The sequence below is a fragment of the Lepisosteus oculatus genome, chromosome 2 (genome assembly GCF_040954835.1).
Source record: "Lepisosteus oculatus isolate fLepOcu1 chromosome 2, fLepOcu1.hap2, whole genome shotgun sequence".
NCBI classification, from domain to species: Eukaryota; Metazoa; Chordata; class Actinopteri; order Semionotiformes; family Lepisosteidae; genus Lepisosteus; species Lepisosteus oculatus.
The window spans coordinates 76,584,124-76,601,350 of record NC_090697.1 but is presented as its reverse complement, the minus strand read 5'-3'; the positions used below and the strand labels follow the sequence as shown (position 1 = coordinate 76,601,350).

The following is a 17,227-nucleotide window of genomic DNA, read 5'->3' as shown; positions in this document are numbered from 1 at the left end:
TGAGGTCCTGACTGACCCGACCGTGCAGATGGCTGCACAGTGGTATAAGAAACAAGACAGATTCACCCCTTGACTGCACACTCCTGCCAGCTCAGCAATGTCACCAGGCTGCTGTTGCAAGACCTTTCACAGGCGCAAGGAGAGCTGTGCATCTCCATATTCATGAACCAGCCAGAGAAAGGGACTGCGGAGTACAAACTGATGCTCAGGAGCACAGACTGCTGAGGCAGCCAATGCAGCAGGAGTGACATTTAAAGTTTCCCTTAAAAGCGTCTGAGACCTTTTCAAATCCATCCTTAATCACAATGATTAAACAGCCCATTCTGATATTTACGTTGATACTGTGTGCAGTAAATCCATGACAAACCCAGGGCATTTCGGTAGTCAGTCTTTGAAGTCCTTAGCCATGCCTCCCTTGTGCTCAGCGCAGGAGTGCAAGCCCGGGGGACATACCCACTGCTGTGAGTTTTTCCAAAAGTGCTGAGACTCCAGGAAAGTTGGATGGAGGAACCTTTCTGCAGAATTATGTGGTAGCTACAATAGAATATGGATTATATGGATGTTAGAAAAGATTCTGCTTTGAACATAGGAACATAAGCAAGCTTACAAACAGTAGGAGCTCATTCGATGCATTTAGCCGGTTTGGTAGGTAGTAGCTACTGTAGGTGTGGTAGCTCTGTGGCTAAAGATCTGCGCCTGTGGCTGGAAGGTTGCCGGTTTGTATCCCGTGGCCGGCAGAGGAATCCTACTCCGTTGGGTCCCTGAGCAAGGCCCTTAACCCCAACTGCTCCAGGGGTGCTGTATAAATGGCTGACCCTGTGCTCTGACCCCAAGCTTCTCTCCCTGTCTGTGTGTGTCATGGAGAGCAAGCTGGTTCTATACAAGAAATTGTACATGGCCAATAAAGTGATCTGATCTTACGTTTCTTTCTTAATGAAGGAAATTAACCAGTAGACCAGCTGTGGTCATACAGTATTGGAGGTGTATAGACGCACACCACCTACATCAGGAGCCTTGAAATGATTGCTTTTAAATGCTCTGTATAGGACAAAGTTAACTATTATCTTTGTGTTGAGTTGACTTCTTTTCTGCGTGCAGCAGGGAGCCCTACAGCCGCCCACCAAGCCCTGCTCACTCTCTGGGATTCAGTGAAGAGAACTGGACATGTCCCACTGCCCTGCGCTCCTGTGTCCTGCCCCGGCCTCACACCCCTCTCTCTGGCCCTGCGCAGGTCCTGGGGGTGTTCGTCTGGTTCGGGGTGGTGCCGCCCCACACCACCGTCGACTACGAGGAGCTGCGCCCACCCAACCCGGAGTCGGCCCGCGGGATCCTGAAGTGCGACATGTCGGACCTGTCGCTCATCTGCTGCCTGAGCTACAGCATCGTGCTGATGGTGACGTGCACGGTGTACGCCGTGAAGAGCCGGGGCGTGCCCGAGAACTTCAACGAGGCCAAGCCCATCGGCTTCACCATGTACACCACCTGCATCGTCTGGCTGGCCTTCGTGCCCATCTTCTTCGGCACGGCCCAGTCCAGCGAGAAGGTGAGAGCCGTCCTGGGGGGGAGGGGGGGGTCCATCGCCAGGGGGCGAAGTCGAGGCCGAGGCCAGAGACACCTTCAAATGCAGACCAGGCCGGCACAAGGGCGAAGAGGAAGACGATGGTGAAGAAGGAGATGAAGAAAAACAAAATGATGATGAGGAAGAAGATGATGATAGTGAACATGGAGATGATGAAGAGGAAGACGACGAAGAAGGGGATGAAGATGAGGATGGAGAAGAAGAACACGATAACCAGGAAGAAGATGACGATGAAGATGGTGAAGAAAATGACGATAAGGAAGAAGATGAAGATGAAGAAGAGAAAGACAAAGAAGGCTGAAGGAAAAGATTAAGGAGATGAAGGGAGGAGGGTGAAACGGGAGAAAGGGATGAGGAAGAAGATGTGCAAAGATAGAATCTGCCTCCCCTGAAAAGAGCACAGGGGGAATTTAGTATGAACTGGTCCCTTGTCTAATCACAATGCAACAGGCGATGGACTTGAGATACAAGACAGATTGTAAATCCCGCACTGTGATTGGACAAAGAGCTAATTGATCTGAATACCCATAGTTCACTGTGAGTGCTGCTCTTACCTCCCACCCTGACCTGCAAGAGTATTCTTTAAGTCAGAGATACATAGATTTTTACTTTTTTTATAGATTTTATAGTAAATTCCCACTTCAGGTCTAGTCTACAAATCTCAGCGCATGTAGTCGGAGATTCTGCAGCCACAGCAGCTGCAGGTCACCCCGAGAAAGAAATTCATGACTCACTTTTTTAACGTCCCCCCATCACAGCAGAGCCTTGCCGAGCGCCAGCCTGGGATCACTCAGTGTCAGTAAAACACCGGGAATGTAAAATGCATCAAAACTGTTTTTAAAAACAAAAATAAAGTGCGGGCAAAAGCACTAATTTTCCATTTTAATTCACTCCAGCAAAAATGGATGATTCCCCTCCCCACTTCACCACACACACGACCCACAAGAGCTAACGACACTGCTTCTGTGTTGGCTGCATTAGCAGTGCTTTCAGCTCACCCATGCGTCCCAGAATTCCTTGAGTCCTCCTAATTCGGCGAAGAGGCTTTTAAGTCATAATGGGCTTTTTCAGACAGGAGGAACAAACGAGCAAAAAAAAGAGGTGGAAATGGGCATTATGCCTTCTAGGGTTTTCATTATTTATTTTTAGACCTCGTACTTCTTCAAGCCTCTCACTCATTTACAAGCTCAGCTCGTTATGTCAGGTTTTTCTGCGCCAATGACGCCGGCTTTGCCTGGGGGGGGTCTTGCTCCGGTCCTTGGTCACGTTGGCCGAGACGCACTCTCAACGTGCCCGCAGAAAGGACTCGTGCAGACCACCGGCCCCTGGTCGTGACCTCTGCCCTTGCCTCCTGGCCAGATGTACATCCAGACGGCGACGCTGACCGTGTCCATGAGCCTGAGCGCCTCGGTGTCGCTGGGCATGCTCTACGTGCCCAAGGTCTACGTCATCATCTTCCACCCCGAGCAGAACGTGCAGAAGCGCAAGCGCAGCTTCAAGGCCGTGGCGCAGGCCGCCACCATGTCCACGCGCCTGTCCCAGAAGTCCAGCGACAAGCAGAACGGCGAGGCCAAGCCGGAGGAGAGCAAGGACAGTAAGTAGCTCAGCAAGTACGTATCCGCCTCTCTCTCTCTCTACCTGTGTCCTGCCGGCGAGCTGCCTTTCCCAGACCTCCTGCTCCGTCTCCCTGGCCCTGAGGAGTAAGTACCTCCGCCGCCTGCCCCCCCCTCCCCTCCGCTCACATGCAGCGCTCAGTACTGCAGCGGGATCTTCCTGCTGTCCCGCAGGGGAGGCACAGAAGTGGGCTCAGACCCAGGCCCCGTCACTGGCACACCGCAGCTGAGAGTCTGTACTGGAGTGTCCTGATTTTATCATCGACTTTTGATTTACTTTTTCTAGTAGCACATGGGAGTATACTTATAACCAAGAGCTAGGAGGCATTTCTTTACACAAAGGGTTGCGGGAGTAGGGCACAAACCGGCCTGGTCATGTTGTTGAAGCCGATAAACCGGCTTCTTTCAGGAAACAGATGAATGAGAAGTGACGTCTAACTCACAAACAGGCCAGATTGGAGGAGCAGTGCATGTCCAGCCGACTACACTGAGAGCACGCAGAGTTCTGAGGGGGTCGAAATCTGAGAGTAATGAGGTTGAGTAAGGCCACCCAGACCCAGCTGGTTTGAGTCAGTCATAGGATATAGTTTCTACTGTATACTGTATGTTATCTTACAGTTACAGTACAAGATATACAACAGTTATGTAAAAATCCCTACATGTTATCCTGTGGTAGTAGGAATTTATTTAGTTTCTATATGTTATCCTGTAGTTCTAGGATCTCGTTAGATTTGAAGGTCCCGTAAAGTGGACTAATGACACAACACAGGTGCTCAGCCTGTGCCCTGAACCAGCGCCCTTTGACCTCTCTCTGTGTCAGCAGCTTTTTATCTTGAACTATTTATTCACTCTGAAAGGATCTATCATTCCCCTGCACAGACGTCCCCCTGTCCCCCACTTCTCTCCTGGTCACTGTCTCCTTCCCTGCTTTACTCTCGCACCAAGGTGCTGAGTTCCATGCAGTTCCTCTCATTAGCGCTAAACCGGCACGTAATAACAGCAGCATACAGCCATACTGACTAAATAATGTATCAACACAGTAGATGCTCTGTTGTGTTTGTGCTGATGCACAAATGTGTAAAAATAATATTTCACATAAATTATGAAAGTAGAAAAAAGAATTAGTTCAAGCACCTTGAGGTAGAGTTCCACTCCAGGCACGAACCTCCTGAGCGCTCTCCTCATCTCACGCTGCCTGGAAACAGCAAATCAGGTGTCCCCATCGGTTAAGCGTTCCTTCATTTGGCTGCAGGGGACATTGGAACGTTGTGGCACTGCAGCAGTCAAAAGTCGTATTTATTTCTTGTTTCAGGGATCTGTTTTGTTATTGCCTGTTTTGTTTAGTTAAGACGTGGCTCGAGAGTTCTGCAGTGGGGTTCAGTGTAAACAACAGCAGCTTCTTTGTTATTTGACAAGCACGTTACTCTGTTATTACTCATATATTGCTCATGTGACTCACAGTAAGAAAATATGTTTGACAGAGACAAAAATAACCCACAAATAGATATGGGTTTAATTTTGGCAGATTCTTTTCTTTACATTCTCAGCTCTTCAAATAGTTTCCCCAGGTTCCGTTCAGAGATCTTTAATCTTCTTTGATCCTCGGATCCCCAGCCGTTGTCTGGTGGAATTAAATATTACAGTTGTTGTGTGACCAGAAATCCACAGGACACACACACTGAGCTCCAGGCTCCTCCAGACTGAAACATCTTTTGATTTTTGAAGAGCAGCTCAGCTCTTTTTTCACAAATTGTTACCATTAATCGGACAATTATAGCATAATTGGGCTATTTAATACTTTTCTGCTAAGAATAAATTGAGCTGCAGTATCTCTACACATTCCTTTCAAAAGGGAATCCCATCCCTGAGCTACTGTACATCATCTCCAAGCATTCCTTCCTTGAGGGAATCCAGTGATTGAGCTACATCTGGGAAGGATTTCCCAGAAAAAGGAATGTGTGGAGAACACAATGTTCAATGAACAACGGCCGCCATAATGCAATAACATTTAAAAACATATTTAATTATTTCCTGTTTCTCCCTGTGATTGATATGTAAATGCAAATCATCTGTCATTCTGAGTGACACCTGTCACCCAACCCAAGATAAGACCTCAGACCCAGTGAAGGGGGAGGTTCGTTATCTTGATCTCTGGAGGCTGTGAGCCCCACACTGTGGGCCTGTGCAAAAAGTGAGGAGCAGCCACGTGTGGTATGACATGGGCAAATAGGGAGGCTTCACCTGGTTCTGCTCGATAACTATCTTTTAATAATGCCTGTCATCAATTTCAGAGTACCAGTGGTCTAAAAATGATTACATTCTTCTGCCGAGCGATCACTGGGATTATGGCACTTTAATTTCCCATTATGAACAGTGGAATCGAATCAGTGGAATGACGTAAATACCCTAAACCCCAGCCAGCGTCTGCAGTATCCAAAGCACAGAATGAAACACAAAGAGCAAATCCCACACATCTCTCCATCCGTGAGCTAGGAACCCAGCCCAGGCTGCGAAAGCCTTACAGATCAGTGGGCAGAGCTCTGAGGCAGACTGCCTTCTTCAGGCAAGAGAAATGATCCAAAAACCCTGTTCTATATTAAGACCCTGCTCACGCTGCTGAACAGGACTCAGACCAGGAGTGAGATCATATTCCCTTCGTGCCCGCGCAGAGCTGGGCTCGGGCCACCGAAGTCACCAGGAAGTCCAGCTGTCCGCTCACAGTGACCTTGGTGCTTTCCTTGCCTCTGCTGCGCCTGGCCTGGCGCTGACGGCGGCCGTGTGGCGCTGGCTGCAGGCATCAGCTCTGTCCTCCCTGGCACATCAGCGTGCCACCCGTCAGGAACGATACGGGCGGGAAGCTTTGCTTTTCTGCTTTCGGCTGCCCTGGGCGGGCCAGTGTTCTGCTTCTCTGTGCCCGGTGTAGCTGGGATCGGTCTAGAGCTGTTGGGATTATTCTTTGGTGCCATGGTGCCAAGAGATTGGCCCCTGGCTCAGGGCTACCTTGCTTTCCCGTGCCCGACGGTGCCCCAGGACAGCTGGTGTGTTCCCCCCTACCCAAGCGCTCAGCGAAGATAGAAGAACGTCAAGCCTGGACCTGTTCCACAACGAAGCAAACATGAAGAAGCAGGTCAAGTTAATAACAGACGAGCAAAAAGCAGTGATCAAGAGCACCTGCTCCTCTCCAGCTTCCTTGTGAGAAGGTGGCTGATCTGGTAGGAGTAGGAACTCAGATGGTCCCTCATGCCCGTTCCAAGGCTGGGCTGCAGCCTCCAGTATTTTTATTTCTCTTTCTGTGGAAACATTGCTGGAGCAGCTTCATCCTGCAGCTGGCATTGGATTTTCAGACCCTGCGCAATGAGCAATGCACAGTTACACGCAGAAACTACCACTTTCAAATGGAGCTCTCTAGGTCTTTTCATTCAGCCACATTGCCTCCCTTTCGCTCAGTGCAAAGATTTGCAGCTCAGCCACCATGCAGTCATGTCTTCGGCTTTGAAAATGGAAACGATTAATTTTTTATCTTCCTTCAACAGAAGCATGTCCTGCAGACTGATTGGCTAGAAAATATTTAAAGGCAGTCGTTAAAAATGTTAATAGAATGCAACACACACTTGGAGAAAACGCTTTACATGATATAATTAAAGTTATTTTAGCTGCAGATTAACGTGTCACGCAGAGAGGTTGAACTATCCATTTCTCTGAATCTCCGTGTAATGCAATGCAAGTCAGATGTCAAGCAGGACAGACACACACACCACTCTAACTCCCACACTAACTCTAACTCCAACAAACCATGCCTAGGACTAATGGTAATCAGCCACATTTCCACATTAGGTAATCTCCATATCTGAGCAACAGAGGCTCATTGGCCCAGGGCTTTTCCTGGCTTCCATGGAAACAGAGCGCATGACTCCGCCCCCCCGAAGGAACGCCAGCCTATCACAGGGATGACCACCATCAATGCTGGTCCTCATTCATACAGCTGGCGGACTGGAGCAACTGGAGCAAAGAACCTTGCTCAGAGTGCAACCACAGGAACTTTAACCCAAAACCCACCAGAGACCCAACATCCTGCACTGCCTCCAGATTTACACAATATTGTGCAGTATTTACAGCTGGGGTTGTACCAGCAGGGTGTGGTACAAACTGCTCCGACAGAGCAATATGTCAAACACAGTGTACAGTAGTAAGTGCTAGATCACAGCTCTAGCCCTGATTATTATTGCAGTTTGCAGAAGTTGACAGGTCACTGATTTCATTCAATGCATACAAGAGTATGTCACCCCTCTGCTTCTACAATGTAGGAGCATAGTGATAAACTATACAAATAACAGGCTCAGTGACCACAGCTTGGGGGACACAGAAACAGAGTGACAGAGCAACTGTATGACACACACAGACCTGGATACCCAGAAAGGACAGGCTCAGTGACCATAACCTGGACATAGAGACTGGACACAGGTAGACCTGGCTATCCAGAGATGACTCGACTGGGTATGTAACCACAGCCAGGTCATAGAAACTGAGCAACACAGACAGACCTGGCTGCCCAGAGAGGACAGGCACAGTGACCACTGCATGGTCATAGAAACTGGACACAGGCAGACCTTGCTGTCCAGAGACGACTCGACTGCCTATGTGACCACAGCCTGGTCATAGAGACTAGGGGAAACAGTTAGACTTCTTTGGCAAAAGTGTAAATAATCGACCGTGCCAATAAAGCCGTTTGAATTGAACTTTGGTAAGCTACACCTGAGAGAAATTCAGCCTGCACTTGGCAATATACTGCTAATGTGGGAAGGGGTGGCCTTATGTGTGCCCACACAGGCTTGTCTTGACAGGACTGGGGCTGGAGGAGAAATCTCCATGAGCAGGCCAGGAAATGGCCATTTGCTGCAGTCACACCACGTGAAGTTTCAAACGGACAGGTGACGTTCTCAGCACACTTTCAACTGCTTGAACTTGTTCTTGCAAAGTCCTCAAAACTGATGACTGGTAAAGCAGAACATAACTCCTGCTATTAGTCTTCCGGTGGAAGACTGCTAACATTGCACGCCAAAAGAAAAGAATCCATGCTTAGTACCGCCAGGGAAGCCATCAGAGTTTTAATGCAATCGGTCGTCACAAAGAGGCATCAGCAGAAAAGGAAATGAAAGAGCCTATCTGCGAAGTGAGGACTAATTTGTAACATAAGGCCATCATGATTTATTGCTGCTTCCCTGGGGCATGAAATCCCATATTTACACAGCAGTGCCCCAAAGCACTGTACCTCCCCTCCTCATTTTTAAATTAAACATTGTAGGGATCAGCCTCCTGCTCTCAGGACATCAGGGGCATCAGACACGTCTCTATTCATGAGAAAGAACGCAGCACAAAGAGGTCCGATGATCCCCATGTCAGACGAGACTCACGGTGTGTTAAATTGCCAAAAACTCCCATCGGAGCGAAGCCTCACTCTCCCGGCCGTGTGACGTGGGGCCGAGAGCCCTCTGGGACGAGGAGCAGTCCCGAAAGGACCCCCGAGGGTCAGATCATGATCCAAAAGTATAAATAATTAAATCAACGGGCTGAACTGAACTGCAAAAACTGTAGGCAAGTTGCCCGAAGAGATGCCCAGGCCATCTGCAGGAGTGAGTGGCCAGAGTGGGACAGGGCCAGCCTGGCCTGGAGCCCTCGCTCCACATGGTGACAGACTGAGAGCAGGGTAATTAGTTAACGAGGCGGTCTGGGAGGCCCAGAGCGCCAGGAGAAGGGAAAGTAGCACATTGGCTTAGAGAGAGAGAGAGAACTGTGCTGCTTTCCCTTTCTGTATATATGAAACTGCCCTTCCAAAGAGCAGGTGTGGAGTCTGCAGTGTAACAGGCCGCACTGTTGTTTGAGGGAGGAACCCTGTGCGGAGAGCAGGGGAGCCCAGGCAGGAGATTTCTGACGAGTCCAAAACGTTAGGCAGAGACGTGGTCGAGGGCCAATTCTGGGTTTGATACCAAAGGTTATCCCAATGGAGAGGGGCAGAGAAATCCAAAGTGCTAGACGAGGTGGGGGTCAGCAGGTGAGAACCGGGTTCGAGTATCCAATAAAGGCAAGAGGAAGTAAATAATGCGAGGTTCGGAGTTCCGGAGAAGCTAACACTACCGAGCGCTGTTCCGGGAAAAGCAGGAGGCTTCCGTAGGTCTGGAAGTAGAGGGTGTGATAACAGGTGAGGTGCTCAGATTGGACGGAGGGATAGACCGGCGGTGTTTGAGGAGAGATTTCCTCCAGCTGGTGTTTAATTGGGCAGAGGCCGTTTGTGAGGAGGGTTCCGATTAGCGGCCGATGTGACACGCAGGCTTTGTGCACAAGCAATCAAGGAGCTCCAGCCCCCTTGGGTAGACCTGTCGTTTACCTTTTAAACTGTGATCACAGAATCTCTGTTGTTCGAAAGGGCTCACATCTCATTATTTACTGTAGGTTTCTGTCCATTTTTCTTACTCCCTTCAAATTGGTTTCTTCTGCCTCCTGAGAGTGATTTTCTGAATGAGGCTCTGTAACAACCACTAACCAGCCCAGACCAGCTCCGAAGAGGTCTAATCAGTCCCAGCAGGTGGGGGATAATTACAAACGCCGCCGCACGTGTTAATTCTCTTCAGACGTCTTACCGTGCGGCAGGCTGCATTATTTAAGCCGCTCTTACTCGCATATCAATGCTCGGTATTGAGTTCCCTACTTGTGGCTCTACCTAGCGTTTCTTGCACTTTGCCTTCTGGATTCTCTGACCTCATCGTTTTGCCTTCGGACTACGTTTCTTGCCTTGCCCCGTGGATTGTTTACTACCTGTGATTATATTTTGGTATCGACCCTGTTGCTCTTGTCCCGACCACGTATCTGTCTCTCGTTTTGGATTGTTCGCCACCAGTGCTGTTTACTGATCTTGACCTACCTTTCGCCTCCGGATTACGACCCAGCTCCTGGATAGCTCTGTCCACCTACTCACCGCCCCAGGAATCCTGCATCTGCATTGGATCCTTTCATCACAACCCAGCCATCGTTACAGAATACCGAGCCCACAATATGGATCCCGCGGATGCGCAAGCTCTTCGTTCTCTCCTCCACCAGCACTCCCAAGCTCTAACTCAGTTACAGCAGTCGGTTCAACTGCTTACCAATCACGTTGCCTGGCTTTCGTCCCCCTCCATTGCCCCGTGGACAAACTATTTGTGGTGGATAATTTACGTTCGGCGGTTTTACAGTGGAGCCATGATTCACGGTTCGCAGGCCACCCTGGGGTCAAACGTACGTTGGATCTCCTGAGTAAGGACTTCTGGTGGCCTACCATGAGGGCGGATGTAGCAGAATATATTCGAGCATGTCCTACCTGTGCCAGAACCAAGACCCCGCGTGCCAGAAAGATGGGTCTCTTGCACCCCCTCCCGGTCCCCTACCGCCCTTGGTCTCACATAGGGGTGGATTTCATCACGGATCTCCCCAACAGTCAAGGTAATACGGTTGTCATGGTGGTCTCGGATCGATTTTCCAAATCAGCCCACTTTGTTCCGCTTTCAGCCTTACCCACGGCCCAGGAGATGGCAATGTTGTTTGTCCAGCACATATTTCGTCTTCATGGTTTGCCCAGGGATGTGGTCTCAGACAGAGGTCCCCAGTTTATCTCGGCCTTTTGGAAAGCTTTTTGTCAAGCCCTGGGTACTCATGTGTCCTTAACGTCGGGATATCACCCTGAAGCCAACGGGCAGGTGGAGAGAACTAATCAGACGCTCCTGGCTTTCCTTAGAGCCTTCACTTCATCTTCCCAAGATGATTGGTCATCTTTACTTCCTTGGGCAGAGTACGCTCATAACTCCCTTACATCCTCCTCCACAGGCATCTCCCCCTTCCTTTGCTCCTTAGGCTACCAACCTTCCCTCATCTCAGACGCCCCTCTGGTTACGACAATTCCTTCTTTGAGACAATACATCTCGAAGTTAAGAAGGATCTGGAAGGTGGCTAGGACATCTCTCCTCAAGTCAACTCAGCGCCAGGCCGCTTTTGCCAACAGACGTCGTAGACCTGCCCCTAGGTTCAGGAAGGGTCAGTTCGTCTGGCTGGCCACAAAGAATTTACCATTGCGCCTATCCTCCAAGAAGCTAGGTCCCAAGTATATAGGCCCTTTCCGGATCCTCTCTCGAATTACACCGGTCACCTACCGACTAGCGCTCCCCCCCACTTTCAGAATCCATTCTGCCTTCCACGTCTCTCTTCTAAAACCATTTCACCGTTCACCCCTGGTGGCCCCTCCTGCTCGTCCTCCACCTCCTCGTACTGTTCAGGGGCGTCCGGCGTATATTGTTAATAAGATCCTGGACTCGAGATGGCACCGTAATACTTTGCAGTATCTTGTGGATTGGGAAGGGTATGGACCAGAGGACAGATCTTGGGTTCCAGAAAGGGATATTCTCGATCCAGCGCTCATCACTGACTTTCATCGCAATTTTCCCCAGCGACCATCTCGGGCGTCGGGAGCCGCCCGTGAAGGGGGGGGTACTGTAACAACCACTAACCAGCCCAGACCAGCTCCGAAGAGGTCTAATCAGTCCCAGCAGGTGGGGGATAATTACAAACGCCGCCGCACGTGTTAATTCTCTTCAGACGTCTTACCGTGCGGCAGGCTGCATTATTTAAGCCGCTCTTACTCGCATATCAATGCTCGGTATTGAGTTCCCTACTTGTGGCTCTACCTAGCGTTTCTTGCACTTTGCCTTCTGGATTCTCTGACCTCATCGTTTTGCCTTCGGACTACGTTTCTTGCCTTGCCCCGTGGATTGTTTACTACCTGTGATTATATTTTGGTATCGACCCTGTTGCTCTTGTCCCGACCACGTATCTGTCTCTCGTTTTGGATTGTTCGCCACCAGTGCTGTTTACTGATCTTGACCTACCTTTCGCCTCCGGATTACGACCCAGCTCCTGGATAGCTCTGTCCACCTACTCACCGCCCCAGGAATCCTGCATCTGCATTGGATCCTTTCATCACAACCCAGCCATCGTTACAGGCTCCTTAGGTGCTCGATCTCAGAGACCTAATGGAGGCTGAATACCACATCCTTGCTTAAAGAAACGAAAGTGTTTTGTCTCCAACACTTGGAGGAAGACTAAATGAGAAGTACTTAATACTGTAAACTCTTGTAATTTTGAAGTTAAAAAGTTGGAAGCTGTGTCCGTGGCGTGTGTTTGTGATATATTTATCACACAAAGGTGTCACAGTTATGTTTATGTGAGCGACCCAAAAACGACAAATAACAATTGTCCTCACTCTCTCGAAGTGCAGGAAAGAATCAGGACAGTTTTGTTCATTTTATTATTTTGAATTAGGCTGTATTTATCAATTCTTAAAAGTAGCTGTAGTGTTTATAAAGATCTGGGCCTCTGGGGAGCTCATTAGTGTTAAAAGTTTGTCGAACATCAAATCAGGCTCTAATTTCTGTGCTTGACCACTGCAGGTGCCCCTAAGATGGCCTACATCAACTACAGCAACCCCGACTTTTAACAGCCAGTAAAGAAGGAGGGGTCCCCACTTCTGGAGACGAGCATCGTATGACAGAATTTAACTTCACCCTGAGGAAAAAGCGACTGAGGTGCAGGCTGCTTATGTAAAGACACACCGACCTTTTCTTTGAGATAAAAAAGACTTTGATATAAATACCTGGTGAGGGAGGACACCTGCAACTTTGATCATATGCAAAATAAGACAAAGATATTGGGAAGAACAATTTTTTGGCGGGGACTTGAAAGCTTACCTCTACTAAATGTTTAAACTACTTGGGCCCCAAGGGAGTCAGATCAGAGGATAAGGAGGCATCTTTTTAAAACCTGAAGAAAACTTTCCTGTGGTTTTCACAGAGAGGACAGAGGTCCGAGCTGTGCCTCTTCAAACTTCGTTCCACGTGCTAACAGCGTTCTCTTAGTGAGTTAGCTCAGTTTCAGCAGCACTGACGTGTGAAGATCGACGGGGAGAATCTCCTTGAGGCCGGACAGCGTCAGGATGCTCCCTGGGTCAGTGACTCCTCAGCCAGTGGACGTCCCTGGCTGGGCAGCATGGGGGCAGCGCGTGTGTCTGTGGGGGTGTGTGTTTCCCTGCATCGCCAGCGCAGGCTGCAAGCTGGTCGCCAGCACATGACCCACTGGACCACGTCGAGCTTCCTGAGCCTGTGGCCCAGTGACGGCGCCGCTGAGAGAGCAGAGTCACCTGGGCTGTGTGTACATCTGGAGGGGGGGCTGGTGTTGTAGGCTGTTCCCAAGAGTCCTGCAGGCTTTGAAGGGATTTGAACAGCATCAGTGGCTGAGGGAATGGAAACACACTCTGGGGGAATAGCCCGAGTATGCAAATAAGTCAATTAAACTTCCAGTAACAGGCTGATCACCATGAGTGATCCGAGATCTGCGACTCTCAAACCCCATAGCTGCTGAGAGCCGGGTTTTGTGGTATTAATAACGCATTGATCATTTCATGAATTATGCACATCTCATTTAAAGAGCAGCAATCTGGGTGCACTGCGTCCACCTCGGAAATTGTTTTCACAGCCTGATGCGTGAGCTGAGCTCAGTCTTGGCTGAGGAAACAACATTCCCCATGGATCACCTGGACTGACACCGGAGTAAAACCCTCACCATCAGTCCGCTGCAGTTAAAGAACTGGTGCTTAAGATCGGAGTAGCTGCTGGGGCATAATTATACACATGAACCTGTGAATCTCCCAATATACAGGCACTGTATGACCTAGAGTTGAAAGTAATTTCACTCTGGTGGATCTGTAAAGTTTTCACAATAGTAGTTTTTTTGTAACACACAACTGATCAAGTCTGAAAATAATCCATCCCTCTAAAGTAAGCTTTATTTAAATCAAAGAAAGTCACTTGTGTTTCGATAGCTGGAAAAAAAACAGCTGAAATTATTTGGAAAAACCATTTCATGTGCTTATTCTGCTGCAAGTCTTTCTTCTTTAGAGAAGCAGAGACGTTTCAAAAGCCCCACGGGAGACTTCTGGGTAAATGTTATCATCTCCAAACTGAGAACAGCCTGCTATATCGTTATAATTAAGTAGAATAAAAGTTTTAATTGCATGGTGCGTGCTCTAGTTTTTGTGTCAGTGCAAAAGAGGAAAAGGCTTTTTTTTTTTACTTTGTGCGATCTAACATAGTTTGAGCTCCTAAAATACATGTGAAAGTCAATCATCATCTTTAGCATGAGCAATAGTGTGAACATTATCGGATTTGTGATAGTGGAAATCATTGTAAAATATTTTCTGGGGAGAAAAACTGCACTTTCCCAGTGATCTGCTATTTTCTGTCAACTTAATAAAAGTAAGACTTTTATCACTGGCAGACCTAATAAATTAAACATCATCTTCCCATTCAGCTGAGGGAAAAGCACCTTTAGAGATCCAGCACAGCGCTGGAAAGACAGTGACTTCCTTCTCGTGCACCGGAGAATGGGCTGCGGAGTTACACTGTCTCTCACACACGCACACGCACACACACACGTGTGGAAGATGTACGGTGTATTCTCTTCATGTTTTTATAAAAGAACAATAAAGATAACAGATGTATGATGTTGCAAACACGTTTTCTCCTCGTCAAGCTCCTGCGGGATAAGGACATTAAAACAGACCCAAGGCCCGGTGACTTCAGCTTCACGGTTAAGTTGAGACATGTCAGTGGACTGAGAGTCAAACTCGGGGACAGTGGAATTGGTTCTGGTTGGCCAGCTGGGGCTGTACCCTGCACAGAAGAGGTTTCTCCCCTCAGGTGAGATCAACCCCAGAGCTGGACAGCCCTGCGCTCCTCCCGTCTCGCGTTCGTAGCCCTGTAATTGAGCTCAGGGTTTGGCCAGACTGGACAACGGAACCTCGCTGTCCAGGTAGGGGTTTTAAGAGTTTAGAACCCTGCAGCACAGGGGTCTTGTACCACCAGGGCACCCCACGACCCCCTTGACCAACTCTGCATTCCCAGTAGAAACGCGTCGTCTGGTTTCCTATTAAAACTGTACCACTCTGAACCGCCCGTTTCTTTGATATCACGATCGTGTACGGTTGCGGTCCTGCTGGTTAAGTGTTTGGGGGTGTAAGGCGCTGTGCTGCGCTGAGCCCTGGGCTGCCTGCAGAACTGCGTGTTCGCGTTCCAGCCTGTGCGCGTCTAGGACCGCTCCCCTGCCGCTGTTCGGCGCCTCCTTCAGCATCAGGAAGGAAAAGGGAGAAGCGCCGATCGCTTTTCAGCGGCTGCGTCGTCGTAAGCGAGCACAGTGCACTGTAAGGTTTCGCAAAACTGCTTTCAAATACGGCAGGAGCTCCACTGGTGCTCAGCCACTGTCCTGCGGACTCCTACAGGAGAGGGACTGAGCTGTGGGATTAACGGGATGATTAAACTGTCTGTGTCGGACTCCAGCTCTCTGTTTTTTTTTTATTCCGTTTTAATTATTTCAAACAAGAAAATGAAATGTGTTTATTGAACGAATATATGTATATATGATTCTCAAAGATGCTGATTTCTCTCTTATAAACGCACTCTAAAGCTGCAGTAGAATTAAATAATAATGCTGTAATGATGCATTTATAAAAATGCCACGTTCTACGCTAAACCAAGCTGCGAGGTAACACCAATGAAACACCAAGCAGAAAATCGGGCTCTTCTTTTGAGCTCAGCCCCAGAATGCCCTGCTTTCAAGGAGGCCTGGACCTGACACACTGTAGATTAAGATCACTTTATTGGCCATATACAATTTCTTGCAGTAGGAATTTGTCTTTTTTGCATACCCCAGCTTGCTCTCCATGAGACACACAGACAGGGAGAGAAGCTTGAAGTCAGCACGCAGGGTCAGTCATTTATACGGCACCCCTGGAGCAGCTGGGGTGAAGGGCCTTGCTCAGGGGCCCAACGGAATAGGATTCCTCTGCTGGCCGCAGGATTTGAACTGACAACCTTCCAGCCACAGGCGCAGATCCTTGCCCACAGAGCCACCAGTGCACTTAATTGTGCACTGGAGCCCAGGAGAGGAACCACCAGCCGGCTGTAGGCCATCATTCGTAAGACTGATAATAATAATAATAATAATAATAATAATAATAATAATAATAATAATTGCTCACACTTTTATAGCGCTTTTCGGGACACTCCGCTCTTTACAGATAATGTAATAAACATGGGATTCTTTTCTACTGAAATCTGTTCACTACTGCAAACGCACTGATTTCCACCACACCGGTCTCTGCTGCTGGCCATTCCCCGAGACGAGCCTGCTTTTGGAACCGAACTTTCCCTCGGATCCTTTAGAACTGCCGAGCCGCGGTCCGGGATGAAAGGCTGTACTCTGGAGGGGCCCGCCGAACTCGATTAAGATCCGGTTGCGGTGCAACACGGCGTAACAGCCTCATGAATCAGGCTGCATTAAGATGGAGAGTTTATTCAAACGCGTCTCTGCCTTCTTCCCCTGCGTGGAACAAACTCTAGGACGCGTTCTGCGCGCTACACCCCAGAGCGCGAGTGGTGCTCATAATTATATCTTAAACGACCTTAAAAAACTTTGGATCTCATGTTTAATAGCAAATTCTGTTTGCACAGCACAAGTATTTTTATGCAACGTGGTGACGAATTGCATTCTGTAGATTCTGATGCATTTTTCATTGTGTAGCTAAATATGTCCCCATCAGCATAATCTCATATCAATACGGTTTAAGACCACGAAATGCAGGTTTGAAAGCTTTGAATATACGGTTTAGCCTAGAAAGTAGGCGGGCAGGTGAGAAAGCCATCATGTCCCCCACGCAGCACGGCTCTGTCATGGCCACCGAGGCAAATTGGGTGTGAAATGACTCCGAGTCGACTGTCAGGTGAAAGGAAAAGCCAGTGTCAGCCTTCAGGAGGGCCGAGAGAGGGGCAAATAATGGGACACCAGTCTTCAATCTAAAACGATTAGATGCAGTGCCAGGCTGAAGCCTGTTTACAACGCTGACAGCCTGTCACATCCATTTATGTCCTAGCCTTGGCTGTCCCTGTACTGCCCCCCACTGGCA

General features: G+C 48.8%; 1 protein-coding gene across 2 annotated transcripts in view; it reads left to right on the top strand.

The window, feature by feature from the left end:
• The window catches only part of grm6a (glutamate receptor, metabotropic 6a), a 64,440-nt gene extending 48,294 nt beyond the window's left edge, over positions 1 to 16,146 (top strand). Inside the window, exons 10-12 of one of the 2 annotated variants that reach the window (XM_015341279.2) lie at positions 1,232 to 1,543; positions 2,939 to 3,189; positions 12,663 to 16,146. In XM_015341279.2, the coding sequence (XP_015196765.1) occupies positions 1,232 to 1,543; positions 2,939 to 3,181 (555 nt within the window). In that variant the 3' untranslated portion in view covers positions 3,182 to 3,189; positions 12,663 to 16,146. The remainder of the gene's footprint in view (positions 1 to 1,231; positions 1,544 to 2,938; positions 3,190 to 12,662) is intronic. The other variant, XM_015341272.2, reaches the window with a different exon arrangement.
• The last annotated feature ends 1,081 nt before the right edge of the window (positions 16,147 to 17,227 follow it).